Source organism: Hippocampus comes, unplaced genomic scaffold (assembly GCF_001891065.2).
Source record: "Hippocampus comes isolate QL1 unplaced genomic scaffold, H_comes_QL1_v1.1 scaffold43, whole genome shotgun sequence".
Classification (NCBI taxonomy): domain Eukaryota; kingdom Metazoa; phylum Chordata; class Actinopteri; order Syngnathiformes; family Syngnathidae; genus Hippocampus; species Hippocampus comes.
This window is the reverse complement of record NW_017805276.1, coordinates 1,472,491-1,495,574: the sequence shown is the minus strand read 5'-3', so window position 1 is coordinate 1,495,574 and position 23,084 is coordinate 1,472,491. Positions and strand designations below refer to the sequence as shown.

The 23,084-nt window shown below is 41.5% G+C and overlaps 2 protein-coding genes across 8 annotated transcripts in view; one reads left to right on the top strand and one right to left on the bottom strand.

The window, feature by feature from the left end:
• fsip1 (fibrous sheath interacting protein 1) overlaps window positions 1-13,861 on the bottom strand; it is a 31,985-nt gene extending 18,124 nt beyond the window's left edge. The window contains exons 1-7 of the mRNA XM_019870182.1: window positions 13,771-13,861; window positions 12,896-13,065; window positions 11,813-11,894; window positions 11,658-11,747; window positions 11,172-11,299; window positions 9,522-9,641; window positions 7,120-7,275 (exon numbers count right to left, since the gene is read on the bottom strand). Of these exons, the coding sequence (XP_019725741.1) occupies window positions 7,120-7,275; window positions 9,522-9,641; window positions 11,172-11,299; window positions 11,658-11,747; window positions 11,813-11,894; window positions 12,896-13,065; window positions 13,771-13,849 (825 nt within the window). The 5' untranslated portion in view covers window positions 13,850-13,861. The remainder of the gene's footprint in view (window positions 1-7,119; window positions 7,276-9,521; window positions 9,642-11,171; window positions 11,300-11,657; window positions 11,748-11,812; window positions 11,895-12,895; window positions 13,066-13,770) is intronic.
• An 860-nt stretch (window positions 13,862-14,721) lies between these two features.
• LOC109516014 (sushi domain-containing protein 4-like) lies at window positions 14,722-21,709 on the top strand. 7 transcript variants are annotated; one of them, XM_019870172.1, is made up of 12 exons: window positions 15,246-15,503; window positions 15,984-16,123; window positions 16,388-16,579; window positions 16,718-16,912; window positions 17,333-17,554; window positions 17,770-17,958; window positions 18,096-18,287; window positions 18,791-18,985; window positions 19,488-19,620; window positions 19,846-19,958; window positions 20,040-20,268; window positions 21,425-21,709. In XM_019870172.1, the coding sequence occupies exons 2-11, from the start codon at window positions 16,006-16,008 to the stop codon at window positions 20,264-20,266; spliced, it is 1,776 nt and encodes a 591-aa protein (XP_019725731.1). In that variant the 5' UTR covers window positions 15,246-15,503; window positions 15,984-16,005; the 3' UTR covers window positions 20,267-20,268; window positions 21,425-21,709. The 7 variants fall into 7 exon arrangements, with proteins under 7 accessions (XP_019725728.1, XP_019725731.1, XP_019725732.1 ...); XM_019870173.1 differs by having other exon boundaries at window positions 15,247-15,503; window positions 19,904-19,958; XM_019870169.1 differs by lacking the exon at window positions 15,246-15,503 and adding an exon at window positions 14,722-14,812 and having other exon boundaries at window positions 19,904-20,268.
• Window positions 21,710-23,084: the final 1,375 nt, after the last annotated feature.

The following is a 23,084-nucleotide window of genomic DNA, read 5'->3' as shown; positions in this document are numbered from 1 at the left end:
ACTCTTACTTGTCTGTTTTTTTTTTGTTTGTTTTTTCACGCTTGCTCCAAAAGACTGTGCAGCCTCACCATGCCATGTGAGAAGACAGAGTAATAGTTAAGGTACTGTTGCAGTAATTTTAAACCTCTATCGTGGTTAATTTCTTTTGACACTTCAACTTGGACATTTCACACGCTCGTTTTACCTTCTGAGTACACCTCGTAACACGAATCAGAGACAATAAAACTGCTTTTCTTTCAGGTTAGATGAAGAACAGCGGCTTATTTTTTTTTACACTTGAATGACATTTAAAAATGTTACCATAGTACTTTTTTTTGCTCACTAATAGAAACAGTGACTTCATTCAAATTCTATAACCAGGTAAAAATGATGTAAAATAGTAGTAGAGTGAACCCCTATCGATTTGCGTTTTTTTTTCTGGCAGAACCTACCCTCAGCTATTCACTGAAAAACTCACCTATTTTTCTTTTATTATGCTTTTGATGGAAGACGCCAAGCTACTATAAGATGCGCCAAAGCCTTGGCTTAACGGCAAAGTGTAAATCGGTGACCAGGAAGTGTGTTGAAGTGTTACATCTCTGACTGTATCGGGGAGGAGCTAAGTTTAGCCTGGACTGTTCATGGAAGTGACGAAATTGTCGCCCCTTATGTTTGTGCTCTGCTGAGTGGCTCTCAAGAAGCAAAATCAAATGATCTGGAAGCCATTTATTTTTCAGGCTCATGTTGATGAGTGGAAATTATATGAAAGTGTTTGGGGATTATAGTATGGGGTATGTTTACAGCTTTATTCGATTAACCCTTTAATGCACCCTATAACCTGATAACAGGATAAGGTCTCCACTGCAGTAACCGCTGTCCCTGAAAGGGTTAATTATACGTCATGTTAAAATAACCTTCGGTGTGGTTTCAACTCGTGCTCTTCTGCTATTCGTGGCAGGGCTCAGTCCTACACTTAGTTCATAGAGTTATTGATAGGGTGGTTCTGTTTGTGACCAACAGGTGGCACTGTAGGGCTCCTCCTGCAGTGGCACACCTGTTGGTCATTGTGTCATTAGTTCGTGTTGTGTTAAAAGGACTCCCTGCCCCACCAGTCGGTGTCGGATCATTGTTGCTGTTGTGTGTGTGTTTCTGTGCGAGTCATGTTTTGTTTTCTGCCTTAGGATTTGCTACTTTGATTTCTTGTGTTTTTTTTTTTTCTGGACTTGATTTGAGTGAGTTTTTGAGTTAGTTTCTCCAGTGTATTCCTGTTTTACATTTTGTTAAATACATCTTGGTCAGCCACCTTGCTCCTCCCTGTCTCCCTGCTTTTTTGGGGTCCTCCACCTACCACCATGCAAAACGTGATAGTTATACTGTAAAATGAATAAGGAGTGTTCATCCATAAATTAGCTCATTATGAAAAAGGTTTTAGTGACCCGTCAAAAATGTGCCCCCCCCTCACTCCGATCTAAACCCTGTTTCAAAGGCTATGCCCAATTTCATCAGTCTCATTTAGCTAACATATGGTAATCGCAACGTTGTCCAATGAATGACACAGACACGGCAAACAACTGAACAGATCTTCAGGACAGCCAATGTTGGATATCAAGCGCATCTGGACAGAATCTACGTTCAAGCGTCTTTTGCACTTCCCGTGCACTTCCACTGACACGTGCAGTGAACAGTCAAGAACAATGTGGCCCACATTTTCGTTGCTAAGTAGTTTGGCCCTTATCACGGAGCGACAAAATGTGGGCCAGTGAGAAATTGGGTGCAGGTTTCCATTCTCAATTTGATGAGCTTGGTATTATAAAACTACTAAATGTAATTTAAATGGGACATAATTACAAAGAATAGAGGGTACGCAAGGGACAGGTTGAGTTCAGCCATTATGCAAAGCTAATGACTAACAGTTGACAGGGTTCCAGAGTGCTCCTAACTGGTGGACTTTTCTTTTAGAATTTGAGACAGTGCTGCGTATACAATGGATAGGTATAAAATCATTTTTATAGAACTATTTGGTTTAACCTATTTTAATCAACACTGCATCCACAGTGGGAAAAAAAAAAAAAAAAAAGCATCATCGACATTTGAGATGACGATCCAACAGAAAGTCGCGGTCGTGGTATTATTTAATTACATGATGAGCCAAAAATAGTCGACCACGTTATGTTGGCCGAAAGCACCGTTCATGACGAAAACTTGTTTCAAATTGCCTGTGGTTAAAATCATCAGGACTCCTGACCTACCACATGATGTGACCTCATTGCCTTTTATCGGAACACGGCTAACCAAGAACAAACAAACAGCTGGTGACCCTGTGAATTAAAACCAAAGTGATGCCATCGAAGCTACTTAAAATGACTGGAACAACCATACGGCCTTCATTGATGTTCATTGTAGGCACACGGCTGATGAACATGCCCTGATGAATGAAAAGAGCCGACATTAACAATTAGTAATTGTTATGACCCGATCTTGTTGAATTTCCGAGGGATGGGTGCGGGAGCCATGTTTTGAGTGACAAAAATTCAGAGCAACCGCAAAAGTAACGTGAAAGTAATAAATACAAAAAAAAAAAAGAGCAATAACGTTATATACTGTCAACGACTTGAGGTTTCCCACTCATTTTAAGACGGAGCCTTCATAGGATGACGTTTGGCAAAGCATGTGAATTTTCGGTACAAAATAATTTGCTCGTGCACAGGAGATGTTGTAAACCTTTCCACGTGTCTTAATATTTGCCAATGAAAGAGAAAACCTTCTTCCCTTTCTGGAGCTGGTCCTCCTCGTCAACCTCAAACAACCCTGTAATTAGATTCTGATTTTGGGGGCTGACAAAAACGTTGTAGCAATGTCTTGGTTGATACAAGACCTAACAAGCTGGCTTCAACCAGGCAAAACACTGTTTTCTTCTTTACCAGACAGGCTACAACTTCGATGGTGTCTAAATAGAACCAATTACCTCCGCCAAGGTGTGAAAAGCTGGAGGCTTGTTCCCTTTTTAGCTACCTTGAAGATACAGGGACATCGGTTACTACAGTGGACAGCTTATCGCGTTTATCAGGTTACAGGGTGCATGAAAAGCTTAATATGACCGTTTCTAAATGTGTGAGTGCACGTGTCTAAGTTTTCCATGCTTCAATACTTTCTGCGCAATTTGTTGTTGTCTAAAAAGGGCTGAAACGTTGAACAGTTGGATGTCGTTGACGTTGGGCATGTGCATTCAAAAGATGAGAGAATGTCAATGTCGGTCAACCTGCAAAGGTTATTGTGCATTTTTGGGCTATTCCTGAAATTTCACTTTCAACTTTTGTAAGTTAGTGTATTAAGATATGCCTTGCATCGTCTTGGCTTTGGTGGCGGGGGGGGAAAAAAAGCTTGCTGTGAGTGGTAGTTCAGTGCCCGCCTACAGGACACGAATGGAACTGCATGACCCAGAAACCCGAATTTCCAATCAAACATGCCCAACATTGATTCCACTACTGAGTGGCTGCATTCTAGTTGTTTTTCACACTCAGTGTGTTATGAAAGGATCAGAACATAAAGTCACAGGTGCAAGTCCTGACTCATCCTTCCTGACTCATTCTAATAACAGCCAGCGCTCATAAGGGACAGACGACTTGCTGTTTGTTTTGAAGTATGAGGAACCCTGCGACAATGCCCGATTAAAGAAAGTAGGACAGGAAGTAGTCTGGCATCAACTGTGCTTTAAAAAAAAAAAACTACTTTGTTTTGTATTCTGCTCCTACCCGCGGCCTAGCTGGTTCTAGTTGCGGAGTGCTGACTTGTGCAAGCTTCTGCAGAGAACAAAGTTCACCACAAAACAAAGCACATTTGCTTTTATGACCACCTTGAGAGTTTACAGCCACCGATGCTGTGAGAATAACTTGCTTTGGAAGAGATTTAGACTGGAGGCGCCATCCCCTTTAATAGAATCTGGCAGGTTCAGACACTTTTAGGGCACAAGTGTGGTGAGCACCATCTTGCGACTTGATGCTTTGATGTATTTGTTATGCTACATCCTATCGGAGCATATTGACTGTGTCATTGTCGAGGTTATTGAAAAATACCTGCAATGACCATGTCAGCGCTAATACAGAGCAGATGACAGATGGATGATAAGAGAATTTGAGTTCCCCAAAACCTTTTGAAACTTGCAAGATTAAAGGCAAGGGGGGAAAAAAAAGTAGGTCATTGAAAGTAACACATCCAGCTGGCCATTAATAACACATTTTTGCACTAGTAGCCAAAGGTTCATTCATAGCATGGGACTCAAACAAGGGCTGGATTGTCTTTTCTGAAAACACTCAAGACAATTTCAATCGTGAGCTGTCCTTGCTGTCTACACGACGGAGGAGACAACTTGTTATTTTTCCGATGGTGGATGCATTTAGCTGAATCAGCGAGTTGACTTTCTTACCTTGACACTGAAATGATCTGATATTAGTGGACTACTTGTCATGTTCACTTAGCTCATCTATATGATCGCATGCAGATCACTTGGCATGATCAAGCGCACATCAGGCATCACCTCTAAAGGTTTATTCATCATTTCCACTTCAGAGGATTTTCAATCTGATAAAATTAGGCCACAGATATCACTTTTGCCGTATGTGGATATAGATTTAAGCATTTGGCTTCAATTATGGTCATTAGTCCTGTATGCCATAGTATAATATGCTGGCTCACAAACGTACACTGTAAAATTCTCTGGCTTTATAAAACATAAAATTTCGTGGGGGATTTTGTTTGGTTTTTTTTTTTTCCAGTTTTCTTCATCAAGGATGAACGTGCCATGTAGCGAAAATCCTGAGATAACCCTTAAGTCACACTTGGAATCGTGGCCAAACATACGATCTGCGTCTGGACGTTTGGCCTGAAAAGAAAGACTTCTTCATCACTGTTTGATGTGAGAATGAGATAAAGATCAAACTGGAAACTCAATGAAACGTGCCATTTTCGAAGGGAAGGCATCAACTTTGTAAAAGCCTTAATTTGGCAGCTAACATACGATACACGTGGCAAGTCACAATAAATGGTGATTAACCCTTTCATGCACCCTGTAACCGGATGACATGAGAAGCTGTGACCACAGTACCGCTGTCCCCGAAAGGGTTAAAAACGGGACAAAGCACTTCCTTCTGGTTCAGTACACCTCTGCACAGAGATGGCCATATCGGATGTCTAGGCTTAGTTTGTGTTTACACGAATCATATCATACACAGCAGGGGTGTCAAGCTCATTTTTGTCGCGGGCCACATTGTAGTTACGGTTTCCCTTGGAGGGCCGTTATGAATTTTGGGAAACCATATACATGTTTAATCCCCTCCACATATTACATACACAGTGCACAACAAATTGATGGAAAACTAGTTTCAAAATCAGAAGTCAAGAATAATGACTGTTATTGTGGATTACATGTGACAATTTAAAATTTTTAGTTCAGACTTTAGCACGCATCATCGAACTTGATATGCTTGATTGGCTTTCGCGGGCCACATAAAATGACGTGGCGGGCCAGATCTGGCCCCCGGGCCTTGACTTTGACACCTGTGATATACAGTTTGTATAAATAAATGATATGCACCTATTTAACGTTTGTCTTAAGAAGCCAGCAATCAAGAAAACAACATTTCAAGCAAATGAGGGTTCAAACTGTCTTGTCATTAGCCCGTAGTTATCGCTGCTTACACAGGAAGTCTCACAACCTGTCTTCCAGTTTGGTTAAGTGACTTAAGTCCGATTACTAAAAGAATTATTACAAATGTAAATTACCCATGTGATTCATCTGCTATCATTTTTGGAGTGATTTTTCAAAGTCCAACTGTATTTTAACAGTGACTACACAATCCTGCGGGAAGATGGGGTGCAAAGTGCTGGCAAAAGGAGAAAATGAAAGGAGGGGCTGGTTGGTGTTGTATTTGGTAGAACAACTCATTGTCTTTTGTGGGTTTGGCTTTGCAAAATGTACAACAGCTGGTCATGATGGGATTATTTAGAAAGGTCAGAAGTAATTTGGTTGAAGCCTGCTCGTAGTAAAACACGTTGGAAAAGTCATGACAGGGCATGACACGCTGCGATCTACTTATCCTCCTATTACAGACTACTTATCGTCTTTCCTGGGCCTTGCTTTGTGAAATGTAGAACAGATGCTCATGATGGGATTATTTCGCAAAATCAAGATTGACTGGGTTGAGGGTCGTTTGCAGCCAGACATGGTGGAATAGTCACAACAGTGCATGACATCCCTGCAATACCGTCGCGGAGGCAAAGAAACTCCCTCAAACTCCCTCTTTGGTCTAACGTCTTTCTCACAGGCAACCTCTCAAATACAGACGATCCTAAATTGGTAGTGATTTTGGTACAATGAAAGTACTAAGCCCAAAAATAATTGCTATCATTGCAATGGAATAGTCTGTTCAACGTCCAAGACAGTGTCCTGATTTCAACCGAAAAGAAGATGCTTTTCACTGACTGAAGACAGAAACTGAAGGTGGACGTAGTGAAAGTCTGCCAAAACATCTACAGGGAGGAAACTTGGATTTTGGTCATTTCCATGTGCTCCTGACATTAGGCAGAGCCTTTTTCCTCCACGTAACAAAAATAATGGTTATGTTTTAAACTATGTCAATTTAGGTACGTTGTATAAACTGGGTGGTTACCTCAAAATGGTGGTTGTGATTTTTCTCAATCATATATTGGCTGATTTGATATTGCTGCGTTTGCATCGTAGCTTGTACTCTCCTCGTCCCTGTAGTGTTGAAACTTGAGTCACTTGTTTGTACAAAATACAACATCGCTAATCATGATTGAACAATGCTGAGCCTGATGAAAATTTCTCAGGGGAAAATGCACAAGAAGCACAATGTGCGTAATCTAATGTGGAAATGAAAATGGAAAAGTCATTACCCCAGCAAGCACTTTTCCATTTTTCCTAATACCTAAATAGCGCCGAGACTCCCCGAAGATTAATTGGAAAGAATTTTACATGATGTTGCCATTGATGCCCTGTTGGGTTGTACTTAAGCTTAATGACGTTGCATCATATCAGCTCTTGAATCCTGTCTGCAAGAGTCACGGGAGCACGAAGAGAACTATTTCTGCTTCAGTATAGACGTGGTTCTGTTGGAAGCATACCTCTTTTAGGAGTGCGTAGGAGCGTTGCAATGAGGGAAGTTCGATGGCAGGCTGGAAAAGGCGAAGTTTGGAGTCGATGGCAATCAGCTGCTGCAGGTCAGACGTCTCCGGGGTGTAACCCTGGCTTGCCGAAACAGGCACGGCCCACATGTCCTCCTGGAAGACGCGCATCAGTTGACTAAGTCATAGACCGTCGGGATTGGCCTCAATTATTTTGTGACAACCTCAACGAGAGATGCTCAATATTGCATATTTGTCACTTGGTAACAAGGATGAGATAGTGGGTAACGCCTATCCTCACAGCATTGCCAACTGAACGGTCTAATGCAGAATCAACTGCCCCTGGAGAGGGAAAGCGGTGGGAAGAGTGATGAGGTCACTGGCGTTAAGAGGTGAGACAAGATCTAGATCATAATTGCATGATGCAACTGTTGCTCTGATTAGTGAGGAAAGTGTGATCGACAGATGTCAGAATACATTTTGTCGTTTACAGAGAATACAAACTAGTGTGGTTCGTTAAGTTCCACTTTAAACATGTCAAAAGGAACCCAAATTGGGTGAAATAGCTAACCAAAAGGGACCGAGCCAATACTGGATTATTTTATACCCAGCACATTAGTTTGAGGATTTGACCGAGCATGATGGGTCAATATTTTAAAACACGGTGTCAGAACCCATAATGATGAGTTAAAATTCACAAGAAACGGGTTATGAGTCACTTGATTGATAAGTTTGGTACAGTTTTTACACCGGATGCCTTCCTAATGAAACCCACACATTTTTTTTTAAACTAGGTTTGGGATCGACAGCGGCTGGGAAACAGCATAGGCCGAAAAATGTCTTGCTTCTGGACCCAACTGGATGTTATCATTTGCCCTGACTGGGACAATGTACTGGAACAGCATGTCTTTGAAGATTGTCAATTATTCAGTCCAACAAGTGAGCCATTTTTAAAAAATGTGGAGCTTGGAGAGGTCTGCGCTTAACTGAGTGTTATTCTCATTGCAGCATAGATACAAAGATGAACCTAAATGGGATGTATACGAAGAGACTTTGCAGGGCTGATTAACAGAGGTAGTGCCCCAGTCAAGCAAGTGCTGAGTGCGTCCTGCTCTGCACCTCAAATCGACACCTCCTTTTTATCTGGCATCTGTAAAGATTACATTTACGTTAGAGTTCAAAGAGGAAAAAAGTTCCCATCTGGTTTATTTATGTGTTAGAATAGTACGTACATAATTCCTCCCATATTGCAAAGACAACTTGTGGTGACATGTCTACATCGGTTCCAATGATTATGGACTGGTAAATGCATTGCCTTAGTTTAACAGATATAAATAACATTGTGAGAAGTGTAAATGGCAAACAGAGCAGGAACGTCGAGTTCATGTGTTCCATTGGATTCTACGCAGAAGTGGAACTCAGTCCTTGAACAGGACTCACTGCCAAAGTCCCAGTGACATAAATAATGGTTTTGTGCCGTCATGATCATTCGCAATAGCATGCTATGCAATAACAGGAAGTCATCTAGCCAGTAAAATATGGAAATCTGAGCAACTGCATTCCCATCAATTCGGTAGCTGCCACTACAACCACTGTGGTATTTGTTAAAAAAATTAGAGGTCATAAATAAAGTACCATGGTATCGGGAAAAATTTGGAGGCCTCCCATGTATGCAAAGCTGTTGGGAGTCAAGCCAAAAGGAAACGTATGTGAAAGATAATGCTTCCCAACAGGCCTAACAGCTGCCAAAAAGTGCTATTTGGGAAAAACAAACGAATCAAGATAAAGACGTAGAGATGGTAGAAACTGTGGAGTCTTGCTGTGAGACGCCTACTGCTCAACTATCTGCCCTTCAGTTTCAGACTTGGAGCTCAGATGGCACACTGTCCCTTATTTATATGTGCCAAAATCCATCTTCCCATTTGTGAACGATTCTGCCTTCCAAATTTCAAAGACACAGACCGAAGAATCTTCATGCAAATGTGCCAACAATAGAAATCGTACCACGTGGCTTCTCGTGAACTGCATCTGGCTCATGTGTGCGGCTTTGGGTAGTTGAGGATGGTCTGCCCAGAGGCCCTCTCAGTGGCCAAGTAGACCTCAAAACATGCGTAGCGGTAAGCATTAGTCCATGTGCTTAGCTGTAAAATGCAGACACGACTGTGACCATGATAAGGGCCCCGGTTCAACTATGTGAGTGAGAGCGACTATTTGATAGTGGGAACATATTTTGGTTGCCATAAAATACAAAAATATCTTGCAGAATGTTGATAGCAGACACGGTTAAATGGAATCACCACCTGCTAAGATGCGACTCCAAAAGATCTCAGACAGGAGGAAGAAGTATTCAAGAATTTGCAAAAGTCATATGTTGCCTGTTCTGCGCTCCCATGGCAGCTTACCTCGTTGTCTGTGCCTCTGGCACTGTTCTCTTCCTCTTCATCTATGTCTCGCAAGAGCTCAGTCAGACGCTCTTCCTCTGCCTGCGTCAATAGCACTTGGCCTCCTCTGCCCCTGACAAGCTAGTGAAGCACACAACGGCAGGAAAGACAAAGACCTTGACTGCAGACGGCTGTGTGTTTGCAAATGAAGAAAAACAAGTAACAGCAAAACACAAAAAAAAACCCCAAAAATGTCTTTCACCAGATGTTACCCAAAATCAAATGCACACCTGTCCAATTCAGGGCAAACCCAAATCACAGATATTTTGACGCGGGTGTTATTTAAAAACAAGAATCTGTGCGACAAATAACAATTATCGTATCAAGTTTGAATGTTGATTTAAAATTTGAACTTTGGCCATTTTATGGCAAATGGTTTTGGTTTTGATGGAGAGACAGATTAAATTGATGGAGACAGATAGGCAATGGACCAGGGATGTCCAAACTACAGCGCGGGGGTCATTTTTGGCACACAATTCGGTTTTTAGTGACCAGCAGACAAAAAAAAATTGGGGATGGAAAAAAAAAACCTTTCCACATCGCCCACAACTCTATTGGGTGTGGGTGTTGAAAAGTTAGGGAGTTGCAACACCAACATCCCTCAACTACTGCAACTGCTGTAAATCTCACTTTATTTTCTCCAGACATTTTTTTTGTTCTTGGAGCATAGTAGTGACCAACCTAAAATGTTAGGGGCGGAAGTAGATCATTTAGGGGTGCGCTTGAATCACAAATTGACTTGCAAAGTAAATATTCACATTTGCACTCAATTTCACTATATGATTGACAAATGGGTGAAATGTGGAGCAAAAGTTAGCCAGCAGAAAAAACATATTTTTCGAATTACCGGTACAAAAAAAATCACACCACACATGCGCGAAAATTAAATCGCCCAGTGTAAAATGTTCAGGGGCAAAATGCCACCTTTAGCGGCAGTTTGGAGCGATGCTCATGAATAAAGAGATTTCAGTTTCAGAAACAGAAATATTTTCCTTCACTTTGAAAATATCACATTAATGATGAATTAAGATCCTGAAGTAGATTCTGCTTTAAAAATGGTCACCTTATTACAGATCAGTATTGTTTTGGTTCCGAATTTGAAGGTCTGTATGTATAAGAGTTAATTTTCATTTTTTGTAGTGATTTTATATATATATATATATATATATATAAAATCACTACAAAAAATGAAAATTAACTCTTATACATAATTGCTTGATTGATTGGTTTTAGCAGATTCAAAAAAAGTCAGAGAATGTCAAAGTAGCTTTTGCTTTTTGTGTATGTGGCCCTCGGATGGAAAAGTTGGGATGCCCCTGCAGTAGACAGATTGAGGGACAGACAGAACAACAGCCCTAACGACAGATCAGTCAGTCGACTGACAAAGACTCAAAAGGACGGACAGACATATCAAATAATGTTCAGTCTCATCGAAGGGACTCCAATTATTCTTTCATTTTTCTCCACGGAACACTCGCAAATTCAGCATATGTTTCTCACTCGGCCTAGTCAGTCAAGTCAGACTGAGAAAAACAAACAGTGAAGAGATGTGCTCCAAGTCCTGAGAATATTCCTGGAACTGCCCATGGCCTCACATGAACTTCGACATACCTCAATATTTCTCTTGACAAAGTTCTTCTGTCTCTTCTTGCCCTTGGTGGCGTCACTGTGGCTCCCGTCGTCCGGCTCCTCGCGCACAGACTCGGCTCCTTCGATCATGTCGTCTGCTCTCTCTTCACCTGTCGGATGAGAATGTACTTGAGATGCCACGGGGAAAAATATGAAAAGGAGATGTTCTTGCTGTCGAGTAGCAAGGTAAAGACATTTCCCTTGTCATATTTTTTTTTTTTTGACTTCTTCCAAAATAAAAACTATGTACGAACTTCTACCAGTAGCTGTGCAATACAGTATATCAAAGTGACAGATGTGTTTTTAAAACACTGTGGTGCTATTAGTCTGCGGGAATAGTTTCGGGGAAAAAATAAAAGGAGTTTACTAAGCTTATGGTGCCATCTAGTGCGCGTTTGTCTCCTTCCATTACAGCTTCCACCATGTAAAGGCATCTGTGTCTCCTTTCAGGGATATGCACAGACTTACTCTGTAATATTTGTTGTAGTCTTCCATCCATTTCAACGTCATCTGTCTGAGTCTGAAACAGTGACTGAATGTCCTCTCTCTCTAGGGAGCCTACAAGAAACACAAATTTGGAATGTGACATTTCACATGATTGGTTATTATTGGTTATTGCTTACCAATCGGTGCTTCCAAAGCCCAAAACAGCCTTGCGTTCATGGCTTCGTGGCTGCATCCAGAGTAGCCCTCAGGTAAGCTCTCCTTTGAAAAATACACACTTTTACTCTGTTACATTAATTGAAGTCAACCGCCTTGCGTTCATGGCTTCGTGGCTGCATCCAGAGTGGCCCTCAGGTAAGCTCTCCTTTGAAAAATACAGAACACTTTTACTCGCTTACATTAATTGAAGTCAACTTTTGGAAAGATTGTATTTGTCAGAAAAGTTTTAATGTATCCTATAGTTTTTTTTTTTCCATTTACTTTAGATTTTAGAGATTTTGTATTCCGTTACATTGAACTATGTACATTCCACTCTCTTCTTTACTTTTTCATCTATTCGTTACTTTAGATTTTAGAGATTTTGTATTCCGTTACACTGAACTACTTACATTCCACTCTCTACTTTTCTTTACTTTTTCATCTATTCAACTATTATTGAGCGATAGGTTTGTTTTTGTCAGAGAGACGTCTAGCTGTCACATAACACTGTTTCACCAATCCCAACATAACCACTCTCAATGTTTGACTCCAACAGAATCAGGCAATCACATGACCACACACAAAGTCTCTGCAAGACCACACTGAAGACAAGTTCTTAAAGTGACACATGAAACAACAAAGGCTTTGCTGTCATCTGTGTCATTTCAGCCTTTAAATGACACCTCGAAAAACGCGTTGCAGATTTCTACATTATCTGCCAGTTTAACCTACAGTGCTTATTCACAAGTGCAAACAAAAAAAGTTCATTTAACACTCATTCTACAAGTAAATGTATACTCTTAATTGACTACAAATTTTGGCCACTCTGTTTAAATGACACCTCGAAAAACGCGTTGCAGATTTCTGCATATCTGCCAGTTTAACCTATAGTGCTTATTCACAAGTGCAAACAAAAAAAGTTCAATTAACACTCATTCTACAAGTAAATGTATACTTTTAATTGACTACAAATTTTGGCCACTCTGGCAAGAACACCATGAAACAGAACAACATGCAAATGTTTTTGTTAGCTGCTGTTTTTTTTTTTTTTTTTTTTTTTTTACCATTAGCTCTTGCCAGAGTTCAGCTTGGCATTGTTTCCTTTGACGCTTGGCTTCTTTTTCTCTGCACATGCATAGAGACAGTAGTTCATCAAGCCTCCTCATCTCCTCAATTGCCCTCTGCAGTTTTGGATCTTGCTTCTCTTCATCAGTTGCATTAATATCATATGACCCTAAAAGGGATATGCATATACAGCATTATAATTGACTTCACCTGCAAACTTGCACTTCAGCATTCACAAATTTGTCCATTCGATATTTTTTCAGAAGCTTATCCATGGATGTTTCACTGAAAAGCTCACCTACTCTGTTTTAGCATTTGTGGCACCATATTCAAGAAGTGAGACTGTAATTACTGCCAAAGGTGCATCAACAAAATATTGAGCAAAAGCTGAATAATGTACATGCGGTGTCATACGTTATATTTTTAAGAATTTTCCAAAATATTGTGGTCATTACAGTGTTGTGTGCCTGCGTTCGTGTGTGTGCGTGTGTGCGCGTGTGTGTGTGTGCGTGTGCGTGTGTGTGTGTGTGTGTGTGTGTGCGTGTGTGTGAGTGTGAGCGTGTGTGTGTGCGCGCGCGCGCGCGGCATTTTCAGGAAGAAAAACATATTTCATTTTGGGATGAGGCTATAACAATAAAGTGTGGAAAAAGTGGAAGACTGAATGTTTTACGAATGCACTATACACTTGATATAAATAGATCCATCCATCTATCCTTCATTATCCCTTTATTTCCTTGTAGCACATTAGCGGCTGGGAATTATTGGTATAAACAGGATGAATGGATGGATGGGAATACTGACTTTCATCCATTTAAAATACACATTTTCAGATGTAAGGACACGCACAAACTTTGTTGCGCATTAGTCCACTCACCTCTTTGTGTGATCTCAGAAGATTCTCTTGATCCAGGTCTGGAAATGCTTTCTGAACCACCCTGTATGCTCATTTCCATGACGATCAATTGGCGTGTTTTGACGCTTGGCTTCTTTTTCTCTGCACATGCATAGAGACAGTAGTTCATCAAGCCTCCTCATCTCCTCAATTGCCCTCTGCAGTTTTGGATCTTGCTTCTCTTCATCAGTTGCATTAATATCATATGACCCTAAAAGGGATATGCATATACAGCATTATAATTGACTTCACCTGCAAACTTGCACTTCAGCATTCACAAATTTGTCCATTCGATATTTTTTCAGAAGCTTATCCATGGATGTTTCACTGAAAAGCTCACCTACTCTCTGTTTTAGCATTTGTGGCACCATATTCAAGAAGTGAGACTGTAATTACTGCCAAAGGTGCATCAACAAAATATTGAGCAAAAGCTGAATAATGTACATGCGGTGTCATACGTTATATTTTTAAGAATTTTCCAAAATATTGTGGTCATTACAGTGTTGTGTGCCTGCGTTCGTGTGTGTGCGTGTGTGCGCGTGTGTGTGTGTGCGTGTGCGTGTGTGTGTGTGTGTGTGTGTGTGCGTGTGTGTGAGTGTGAGCGTGTGTGTGTGCGCGCGCGCGCGCGGCATTTTCAGGAAGAAAAACATATTTCATTTTGGGATGAGGCTATAACAATAAAGTGTGGAAAAAGTGGAAGACTGAATGTTTTACGAATGCACTATACACTTGATATAAATAGATCCATCCATCTATCCTTCATTATCCCTTTATTTCCTTGTAGCACATTAGCGGCTGGGAATTATTGGTATAAACAGGATGAATGGATGGATGGGAATACTGACTTTCATCCATTTAAAATACACATTTTCAGATTTAAGTACACGCACAAACTTTGTTGCGCTTAGTCCACTCACCTCTTTGTGTGATCTCAGCAGATTCTCTTGATCCAGGTCTGGAAATGCTTTCTGAACCACCCTGTATGCTCATTTCCATGACGATCAATTGGCGTGTGCAGAGAGAAGTAGTATTTTTTTTCTATATTGAATGTATAATAACTATTAATGCTAATGCTAACGGTGTCTAACTCCGATATAGTGAGCACAATCTTGTGGGGGGGGGGGGGGGTAAGTTTGACACAGAGTTTGCAATTGATTTCGTCTGCAACCACGGACACAATCACGATGGTTGTTCTCATTGAACGACCACAAAGACGTTCTATTCTATCCTATTTCACGTCAGTGGCGTAAAAACGACGGCTCTTTTTACGTATTTGGTATAAAATAAGATATCAAAAAAACATACCATCATTGCCCCTTGAAGTGAAACTCATTTGATGCCTTTCCTACTCTGTGTGCGTTTTAAAAGAGAGAACGCGGCCAGGTTCCCTTGAAGTGAAACTCATTTGATGCCTTTCCTACTGTGTGGGTTTTAAAAGAGAGAACGCGGCCAGCTAAACGCACGTCAAGCATATGGTAACTATGGACGCCAAATCTCCCGGATGTTGTAACGATGGAAATATGCCTTCGTTACTATGGAGGCGGTGCAGTGCTCGAGTCTTCAGCTAGTTAGTGTAGCCGTCAGGCAGCTAGCCTCATTTATGTGTATACCTGTATATATTTTTAATGGTTGATATTATACACAACCGTCTGGAATATTAGTAGTAAATGTCGCCGTTGTGGAGGGTGGAGTATCCCGGGCTGTGTTGAAGGAAGGTGGGTAACAGCTAGAAATGTTACCGTCCGCATTACGTAGTTTGTTTTTGCTAGGTAGCTAGCGGTCGACTCATTTTGGTCGTTCTGACGTATTAGGTTTTAGGACAATTGTCGTCGATATGTAGGCATCACTGTGGACTTAAGCCAAGTATGTTCGAATCAAGTTTTACGTCGTGTTCCAAATCCTTTCTTGGCAGATATGCGTAGTGTAGGGAAGAGGTATGTGCTTGTTGTTGATGTCGAACCAATAACAAGAACTGTAATTATATTACACTGCATCTGCGAAGGATTGCTTTGTGCTCGTCGTTTACGGCGGTATTGAAATGAAACACTGTAATTAATGAGGCGTATGTTTGTGGAAAACCGTTACCTTACACTGCTCTCTCAGACCTGTCAGGTCTTATCATCATCATAGCGTCTTTTCACTGGCATCTGTCCAACCTCTGTACACTATTTAAGCTGTCAATCATATTGTTCCAGGGTCATTTGACTGCGGGGAAAGATGCGCAATGGAAAGTCAAAGGCAACATCACAAGTTTGTTGGACCAACCTCTGTTTTAAATGGTCCTTATCCTTGCTGCTGGCTTTGGCGGTGGTAACCACAGGGCAAGATGGTTCAGGTAAGGGGAGTCTGCATGCACTCAAAATGTTATTAGCACTCTATTCACAGGGGTGAGGGACCAAGCTCCGAAGCAAAACGCAAACATTTTCAAATAATAGTCAAGCATCGCAGTTTGCTGTCAAAATGTGTATCGTGTTCCTCATAAAAACACGTGGGTGCAAAATTGAGAATCAAATGCTTACCGTCAAATGTAGTCATGTGTATTGGGAGCCGTTCTCACCACTTGAAAGAGCCCCCAAATTTGTCTTTTTGTTATTTTCAGGTTGTGTCAGACCTGTCATGGTGGAGCATGGCTCGGCTACCGTGCCAAAAACCAACATGGATGAATTCCCCGTGGGGACAGTGCTAGAGTACCATTGTGACTCTGGTTACCTGTTAGATGGACCCGGCATCCTCACCTGCACTGCACTGGGACACTGGTCCTCAGAACCACCACAGTGCATACACAGTGATGGTAAAGTCACTTAGTGTAGTCACAACATAGAGCAGGCGACGCAGGCTCACATTAACAAGCGTTTTCATAGTAGTGCTAATGTTCAAAATTAAAACACTGGAATTAGCGAGAGTTTCTCATTTTCCCATCTTTCAACAGTATGCCAGTCTCTGCATTTGCCAAAAAACGGGGGCTACACCTGCCACCCCTCTCCATGTCGCCAACTTTCTCATGGCACTGTGATTGAATTCTACTGTGATGAAGGCTACACCCTGAAGGGAGATTATAAATATCTGACCTGTCAGTATGGCGAGTGGGACGGCCCGGTTCAGATCAGCTGCGTCAAAGAGCAAGGTATTTGACTTTGGCTATTTCAATCATGAACTGTCATTACCGATAAAAGAAAAGAAAGTTATTTATTAAGGTACACAGTAACAGTTGTAAAATGTTTATTGACACTGTCAGACAAGTATCAATTTGTATAAATTACTGTGGTAAAAAGATTTTTCCTCATAATGCTAACATTGCTCCAATCATTTTCTCCCACATGGAACACGTTCAGTTTATAGTCAGCATCTTTGTGTCCATGCATGAGAAACACTCAGAAGTTCCCCAGAAGAACTGTTAAAGAATTCAATTCAACTGTTATTCTTGGTCTCCCCGGGTAAATTACCGTCAACCAGGCTGAAAGTATTTGTTGCGTTGATACAAGTGAAAACAGCAGTGTCTGCCGGTTGAAAATATTTGTAAGTCTAATTCAAATAAAAACACCAGTTTCCCAGAATTTGCTGGGCTTCCTCCTAGGATGCGTGAGGCCGTACGTGGTTGAAAACAGCTGGGTAAACCACACGGAAACCAACAGAGGCTTGTTCCCTGTGGGCACCGTGCTGCAGTACAGCTGTGACCCTGGTTACCTGCCAGACGGCCCGAACATTCTCACCTGCATCTCGCCAGGACGCTGGTCCTCACAACCTCCCAATTGTACACAGAGTGGCGGTAAGACTCTCAGTCCGCTGTATTCACGTGTAAAAGCTGTCATGTGAATGATTTTAAATTGCCCAAGACACCCTCCAAATCACAAATGTAATTAACATTTTTTTGCGAATTGTGGTCGAGCTCCAAATTTGATAAGTTTTTAACAAGTTTAAACGGGTTCAAGAGTTGAGTTTCCGCTCTAAATATATTTATATGTTTTTCCCCCTCTCCTCCAGCTTGTCTCCCTTTGTCTGAACCAGAGAACGGGGGTTACACCTGCCACCCGTCCCCCTGTCGACTATTTTCCCACGGCACTGTCATTGAGTTCTTCTGTCATCCGGGCTTTGTTCTCATGGGGGACTACTACCTGACCTGTCAGGATGGACAGTGGGATGGCCCCACGCGGATCAAATGTGTCAAGCAAGGTTACCTCCATTTATTCATGTAATCTTCATGACAGGTGACAGAGTTGGACATTCTTGAAACCGGTTCTCGTATCTTAAGTCCTGAGTATCTTCCTTTTTATTAAGTAAGTGTCTTAACCCCGTGACTGTCACTGAAGGATGTATGAGACCCTTCATAGAGCAGCACGTTTCGTCTAATCTGACCGACAACAACATGGGCGCCTTCCCCGTGGGCGCTGTGCTACAATACCGCTGTGACCCGGGTTACCAACCGGATGGATCCACCATCATCAGTTGCACTGCCCTGGGACGCTGGTCCTCAGAACCTCCTCGCTGTATACGTACCACCGGTAAAGATCTGATATTTAATCCCCTGAAATGTGTTTACTTATAAAGTACGTCAAAATTAACAGTCTCCACTCACAATGTAATTATTTTTGTAGCAATTGTAAAATGTGTGTGTTATTGAGCGAAATAAGGATTTAATCCTCAAACCAAACATGAATTACAGCAGTTCCTGGCAGAGAAATTCTTGTTTGGCAGGCACACTGATGAAACGTTTATTGTAGTTTTTCACTGAGTTTGCACACAGCTCGGGAGGGATTTTGGATGCTGCAAGTTTCGTAGCTGCTGCTTGGAAACACAGGGCTTATGTTCCCTCCACAAGTTTTCTCCTGTTTTGAGGTCTGGAGAATAAGTTACTCCATGACCTTAGTATGCTCCATCTTGTTGAGTTTAACCCTTTCTTGAACCCTGTAACCTGATAACATGATCAGCTGTCCACTGTCGTAACCGCTGTCCCTGAAAGGGTTAATAAAGAAATGTTACACTCTTTCTTCAATTTCATTGACAGTGTGCCGTCCTCCGTATCAGCCGCAGAACGGAGGCTACACCTGCCACCCCTACCCGTGCGGAAGACTCTCTCACGGCACTGTGATCGAGTATTTCTGTGACGAAGGCTACATCATGAAAGGAGAATATAAATACCTCACCTGTCAATACGGCACATGGGACGGCTTCATGCAGATCAGCTGTGTAATGGAGCAAGGTAACATCCTCCCCACACACTCACGCCCCTCAAAATGTTTATAGCTGCCTACATCTGGTTTTCTCTTCTTATCTTATCTTATCTTATCTTAGGTTATTATAGAAAGTAAACATAAGCACTAGCCATTCCCTGCCAGCCAAATCAGCATTCTCATTCGCTGACTTTCATGTCAATCAACAGGCAAATTCCACCTTTAAAGGCACAAACAATTCAACATCACAAATACATTGTAGAACATGCGGATAGTGGCCCCACATGGACAAAAATAATACTTGCACATCACATCCATAATATTTTGGGATTATATGCATGAAGCTCTAAAATCCACATGTATAAAAAATAAAATATTGAGTGGCTCCTTTGCGGATTTCATCTATCATGGGTGTGGTCTGGTATGTGGTACTGTAACCTCCGCAATCAACAAGGGATGACAGAACTCCATTTTAGATTGTCCAAATTAAATTGATCCTATGATTGAATTTCCAACAATGTTTTCCCTCAGAACACGACACATCCTTACCGTTGGGGATGTCGACTTGGTCAATCGTATCATCTACAGCCAGCTCAGTGGCACTCATCCTGCTCCTGGTGGTGCTCTTTGTGCTTCTGCAGCCGAAACTGAAGTCCTTCCACCGGTGAGGCAAAAACCAAGCCAGAAATTACAAAAAAAAAAAAAAAATCTTCTTCCTGTCATATTTGTAGACACTAGAGCCTTTTTTTTTATTTTTTTTTTTTGTAAAAATGACTTTGGAAGCCTTCAAAATCTTTTCTTAAAGTACAAGACGATGCTAGCATTACTTTGTTATTATAATATAAAAAACAGTGATTTATCATCGTTGAATGTGGGTTTCCTCCAACAGGAATTTCCCAGGACTGATGATAAGTCCTAGATTGTGTCTTCTGTCCCTTTCCACCCAGACGGGAGCGAGGTGTGTCAGGCCATCCCGTGTCCATCGTGGTGGAAGGAATCCAGGTGACTCTACCCTCGTACGAAGAGGCGGTCAGCAATAACTCTGCTTCGGCCTCCGCCCCGAGCAACGAGTCTCGTGTGCAGATCGTGTTGTCCGAGGGCTACCCGCAAACCACGGGACCGGAGGCCGGCCCCTCTCAGCCCTCTTCCCTCAGTCAGCTGCATTCGGAGATGGCCGCGATGGACCCTTCGCCACCTTCATCCTTCTCTTCGCCCTCGAGCGGGACTCTGCAGCCCGCTGGCGCCGCAGCTCTGCCTCACGACGACCAGCGCGGCCTCCCTTTGCTCGACTCGGAGGTGGATTGTTCTGATGGTGAGGATTTCGTTTCGTACACACTCCTTATTTTCAATTCATGGCATGTACATGTAAAAAGGGCTGGAATGATCATGATAATGATTTTTTTTCAATAGAAGTCTGAAAATTCTCTGAGGACTACCATACCTTAAATAACAATTCTGATCAACACCTGAGTCTAGAATAAAGGCAGATGGGACCGTAAATCCGATTTTATATTTTGAAAACTAATAGTAAAAAAAACAAATTGATTTTTTTTTTTTTTTTGTGAAATAAATTATCATTTATGGGAAACAACAGAGAAAGAAAACGTACGAAAAATTTGTACCATTGAGTACCGGGATGGATTCCCAGATACCCAGAATTGGAACCGAACCGGTTCAAATGTAAAAGGTACCCATCCCTTCCGTCAACTATGCCCATGGAAGCTAGTTTACAAAAGTAGGTTTATTGTTCCCCATTGTAGTGACTAAGTCACTATACAGTATTACGAGACACTCCCAAACCCTCCAGCCACTTTTCTTCAAAAAAGCAACTAGCAAAGGTTCTTACGTTTTGACAGGACCACCAGGAGCTCTTATCCAGCCTCTTTTGGATGTCTCCAACCTCCAACACACCTTCTTGAAATGATCTGCTCAGCAGCAAGCTTTGCGAAAGCCTGATTATTTTAATCAGGCTTGTTGGAAGAGGGCGACATCCAAAACAGGCGGGATAAGGGCTTTCGAGGACCGGACTTGGGCACCTCTGCATTTTAGGAATGGCCTGACCGATTAGTTGGCCTTACTCCTTAAAAATCTACAAATATCAAGTGATTTATTTTTGGGGGGTTCAGTTAAATTTTAAGTTTTGTCAATTTATACATATTTTTTTACATTAAAACATTACGACATAAGACAAAGATAATGATATTCATTATCTAATTCAGTGTTGTCCAAACTACAGCTAATTGCTTGAGCGATTGATTGTAGAGTGTTTAATTAAAAACCCCTGGGTTAGACCATGCCAAAGTGGATCTTGCATCCTTGGCTTTCTCTGGATGTGGCCCTCGAAGGAAACATTTTGGACATCTGGTCTAAGTGAAGGTGGAAAAAATGAACTATCAAACAACAACAACAAAAAAAAGTCTAAACTTTATTTTGAGGTTGCTACAGTGCTATGCTTTTGCTTTGTGCAGATATGCCTTTGCTGAAGGACGCCTGAAACACAAACCATGTCGACTCATCAGTGAACACACTTCAAAGTGGCACCAAGCTAAGTCATGTCTCCAACCACCCCAAAGCAAAACATTAGGGCACTTCTGTACACATACACACTAACTCACCTCACAGTCTATGTATACCTAACATCCTTACGATACCTCTGCCTTTCTCTTTTCTCGACTGATGCTTTAAGCACGCGACACCACAACACAGCATTATAGGCTTGTGATGTAAGCTCCCAGCAGGAAGTGATGATGAATTAATATAATCATTTATCCATCATCAATCACCTTCCATTTGTCGCTATATACCACATGACCTCACTTTGCTCTCTTTAACTTCTTCACACCTTTGTCCCCGATGGCCTTATCTTCCCACTTCTATGCACACGTAGCTTTCCATTTTGTACAATGAGGTTTGAACGTTGCTTCGTGACACTACGTATCTTTAGCTTTGTCACCACAGCCACAGAAAATGTTATACCATTAATTTATTACTGCTTAAAGATGTGTGTTTACTTTATTATGCTGTTGATCAGCGTTGGCTTTGTTGACACATTTTTAGGGGTGTTCACACGGCACACATTTGCTCCGGAGCAAATTTTTAAACCACCTCCCGGAGCAGGGTTAAATTTGCTCCGGTTTAAGCTGTTTTCAGGGGCTACACCGGTGTAACTTTGCACGTATGAACGCTCTACTGGGGCAGCACCGGAGCAAATGTTGCCGTGTGAACAGCCCCTTTGGCCTATTTATACCGGTGCGCAGTACCTGTTTTGTTTTCTCTTTCACTGCCTAAGTTGCACCGCGTGCACTGTAAAAACTAGTCTGGAGGATGCACATTGAAAAAAAATGACTGTAAAGTTTGGTTTAAAATCATTGTAACATTTTATTTGCTTGTTCATTGAACTGACATGAGTGATGTTATGGATTTTTGCTTTGTGAAAGTTGCATTGTAATATATGTAAAGTTTGAGGTTAACTGTTATGTAGCATTTTGTCACAATCTTGTTTGATTAAATATTATTGAATATGCAAGTTGTTCGAAGTCTGCGAGTGCGGACTTGAGATAAATTCACTGCATGGCAGCAGTGAACTCAACTCTCTTCCCAATAATCGGCACTTAGGCAAATAGCAGCTCTTCAAATGAGGCTTCAAATGTGTTTATTTCCACTCTCAGGTTGACTGTCAAACTAAACATAAAAGAAAAATAATGACATATTCTGTATTTCAATCGAGTATTTTGGGAGCCTCGTACACTGTTGTGAGAGTGCCAAAATATTAGGAACACTTCCGTGTAAGATGCAGTACAATTTCTTAAATGGGTGTTTTTTTTTAAACGTAAGTCTTGAGTGTGAAACAAGCATCTTCGCGTAATCTCTCTACTATGTTGGTGTCCTGTTGCTTTAAATGTTGCTGCCTGAAAGAATTGCAGGTAATATCCTCATAAAGGTTGGTCATGAGTAACCTATGCCAAAGGGGTCAAAAAGGTTGCATTCAGTCACCTTTCCTGAGCATTTTTCGAATTCAAACTATCCTAGCCTTGAGTCGTCCCGCTCGGATTTGATAGGAAAGGACATTTTTCAAGGCAAAAATGAGAATTCGAAGAGGTCCGAAGTAAACTTCAGGAAAAACTATGG

What these genes read in the sequence shown, in the direction of transcription:
- LOC109516014 (XM_019870169.1), top strand. Translation starts at nt 16,006, where the DNA reads ATGCGCAATGGAAAGTCAAAGGCAACATCACAAGTTTGTTGGACCAAC. An exon ending in CAGCTGCGTCAAAGAGCAAG is followed by an intron (nt 16,913 to 17,332) that starts GTATTTGACTTT and finishes TAAAAACACCAG; the next exon opens with TTTCCCAGAATTTGCTGGGC. An exon ending in GGAGGTGGATTGTTCTGATG is followed by an intron (nt 20,269 to 21,424) that starts GTGAGGATTTCG and finishes TGCTTTGTGCAG; the next exon opens with ATATGCCTTTGCTGAAGGAC.